Source organism: Coregonus clupeaformis, chromosome 10 (assembly GCF_020615455.1).
Source record: "Coregonus clupeaformis isolate EN_2021a chromosome 10, ASM2061545v1, whole genome shotgun sequence".
Taxonomy (NCBI): domain Eukaryota; kingdom Metazoa; phylum Chordata; class Actinopteri; order Salmoniformes; family Salmonidae; genus Coregonus; species Coregonus clupeaformis.
Genome location: NC_059201.1, coordinates 61,671,341 through 61,674,458, shown reverse-complemented (window position 1 = coordinate 61,674,458; position 3,118 = coordinate 61,671,341). Strand labels below are relative to the sequence as shown.

Sequence of the window (3,118 nt, the reverse complement as noted above, 5' to 3'; positions counted from 1 at the left end):
AACTAAAGGAGAAGGTGACCCACTCTATCTCACCAGGAGACTGGGTGTGGATCCAGTCCCTTAAAGAAGAAAAACTGGAAGCAGGCCTGTTGGGAAGGGCCCTATGAAGTCATATTAGATCCACCTGGGTGCATGTCACACACTGCAAAAGTTAGGATAAAGAACTGATCACCACTAGGACTCGGGGGTTGGCTCCTTAACGAAGATTCCCTTACCCTGTCTGATCATCCCTGAGTGAGTTCGATAGAAGGTAAAGCAATGGGTTGGCCTCTGGCGTCTGACATGTTCTCAGGGCGAGGGTGGGGATTCACAGGTCTCCCGATGGTAGGTAGCTGTCTGATTGTGGGGGCCATATTCCTAACACACTTGTGGGGGGGGATATGTCAATCTCCATACACAGTTTAGGGACAGGTGTAGTATTGTGAAAGTAGGGAATTACCAGAAATGGCAGTGCGACCCATAGAAGGGTAGGTACTGTCTGAAAGTCTGAAGTACGCAAAAACAGGTTACAGACCTGACAAGTGAGATATCCTCTTCAACTGGGGCACCCTATAGAGTAAACCTCTCTGAGGGAGGTAGTGAGACAGTGCAAACTATAGACCTGAAGAAAGTAGGACAGGTGGAGACGGGGTGTAGGAATCTTGACCGGTGGTTGGAATGGATTTAGTATACGGCAAGAACTACACTACACTCACGAGGCAACAGGATAAAAGGCAGTGGCTTCCACGTGACAAAGTGGGGATATGAATGTGTGCGTGTCTGTAGGCCAAGTCACAGTATAACACAGTAAGTGAGTGGGCCTTATGATAGTCATTGGAGCAGTAGTGGAATCCGATTCCAAAGACTGCATTGGGGATAGCCTATACAACAGGGAAAAGAAAAGAAGCGGCAATCAGCCTTCTGAACAACATGCACCTGCTGGGATTCTTCTTCCGGTCCAACCACATGAGGAGATATGCAGCCCTTGTTTCACTCACTCACTCACTCACTCACTCACTCACTCACTCACTCACTCACTCACTCACTCACTCACTCACTCGCATGAATGCACTAGCTAGAGAGAGCGAGAGAGAGAGAGACTGCCTCTATCTAGGCCTATATCAACACGCCCAAGCCTATGGGGCGCCAGCCTCCATTGCGCCAGCCAGCCACCAAGACCCACAGACACAAAGGCCGAGCCGAGTCACGCTGCGGAGTCAAGCAGGTGAAGAATATATTAGTAGAGACAGCCTACCGACCAGAAAAAAGACAACACAAACACACTCTCACTATGTAGAAATAGTAGGCTACAAATGCAACACACACTGCAGGTGCACAAAAAGTACTAATACAATAACACACACACAGTGCAGGTAAGCATGTCGTTGGACAGTGTATACCATGTGGATCCTGTACATACGACAAATACAACTTGAAACTTGAAGTACAACTCTAGTCTCAGCCATGAGTGCATGTGTTTTAAGGTCCCCAAAAGAGCTCTTCTTTAAAACACCCCGAACCACATCATGGGATCCCAAACCATTTAATTCCCTTGCCAGACATTTCCGCTCACTACACAACAAGTGCTGCTCGCAATTGGATGCACTTTTAGCCCATTTAGGAGACAAATAGCACAGGAAAACCAGCGCGCACCACTCCACCTGACAGTCCAGCGCAACAAAATGCACTGGGCTTCCGCGGCCCACATTACTTTATTCTGAACGGAGACAAGTTTGCTCGTTGGCCTGTTCGCTTTTGGACCAAAAGCACGGCTCCGTCTGTGAATTTTGGTCCGATATTGGTGAACAGAAAACACAAGTGAAAGAGTATTTAGCTAGCCCGGAGAAGCCGAGCTAGGTGGCTTGACTCTATATGGTTCTCATGTCGCATTTAAGGCCAGCCCCCTGCTCTGTGTGGAGCTTCAATAGCGCAGAGCAGTGTCTACAGCAAATTACTCCTCACAGGTCGTAGTTTTGTACGTGTTTGTGTACCGGACCAAATGACAGACATGGCAGAAGTCGCATGAGCACCCGCCGTGCCGGCCAAGGCACCCAAGAAGAAGGCAGCAGCCAAGCCCAAGAAAGCAGGACCCAGCGTAGGCGAGCTCATCGTCAAGGCTGTGTCCGCCTCCAAGGAGAGGAGTGGCGTGTCCCTGGACGCGCTCAAGAAGACTCTGGCAGCAGGCGGCTATGACGTGGAGAAGAACAACTCCCGCGTCAAGATCGCAGTCAAGAGCCTCGTCACCAAGGGCACCCTGGTCCAGACCAAGGGCACCGGATCCTCCGGCTCTTTCAAGCTCAACAAAAGCTGTCGAGGCGAGGAAGCCCGCAAAGAAAGCCGCAGCCCCCAAAGCAAAGAAGGTGGCCGCAAAGATGCCCCTGCGGCTAAGAAGCCCAATAAGGTAGCAGCCAAGAAGCCCGTCGCTGCAAAGAAGTCCCCCGAGAAGGCCAAGAAGCCCGCTACACCTAAAAAGGCCGCCCAGAGCCCCAAGAAGGTGAAGAAGCGGCATGGTTAGTACTTGGTGGGGAGACCGCTGAGGAATACCAGGTGCTGTAAGCTTTTTGCCAAGTGGAGTATACTCTTTTAAACACAGTAATGATATAATGTCCATTTTAAAATGGAATGGCTATTCTAGTTCCTCAAAGTTTTTTGAGTTACATGAACATGAAATAGTCTATCCAACTCTTATTCCATGGCTTACGGCCATTTCAGCCTGAATACGCCCTCTGGTGGAATCAGGAAGTGTGTGTTGAAGTATGAGTTTGGAGAGTTGTGGAGAGAGGAGTGTTTGTAGGAAGTATATAAGTTTCTATAATGTTTTTGCCGTCGTTTCCCCCATCAGCCTGGTTGGTTGGGGGACACCTTTTTTTTTGTGCGTGTTTTTCTTCTGTGTTTGTGTGGCGTGAGAGAGCTTTGGACGGATATCATGACATCGACAGCTGGAATGGACAAGAGATATGAGAGGCATCTGACGTTGGTGGTGGAGATAGTGGGTGAAGAGAAAATCACAATGATGGAGTTACTACGTGGCATTAAGGAAGTGTGTGGTTCTGTGGTGGGCTGCCGCTTTAAAGCAAACCAGAGGCATGAAATAACGATGAGCCATGTGAAGGGGAAGGAGAGACTAATGGATGGTTTT

The 3,118-nt window shown here is 49.3% G+C and overlaps 1 protein-coding gene across 1 annotated transcript; it reads left to right on the top strand.

Moving 5' to 3' along the window:
* The first annotated feature begins 1,117 nt into the window (after positions 1 to 1,117).
* Positions 1,118 to 2,494, top strand: LOC121574673 (histone H1-like). Its single transcript, XM_041887211.1, has 2 exons — positions 1,118 to 1,204; positions 2,027 to 2,494. The coding sequence occupies exons 1-2, from the start codon at positions 1,118 to 1,120 to the stop codon at positions 2,492 to 2,494; spliced, it is 555 nt and encodes a 184-aa protein (XP_041743145.1).
* Positions 2,495 to 3,118: the final 624 nt, after the last annotated feature.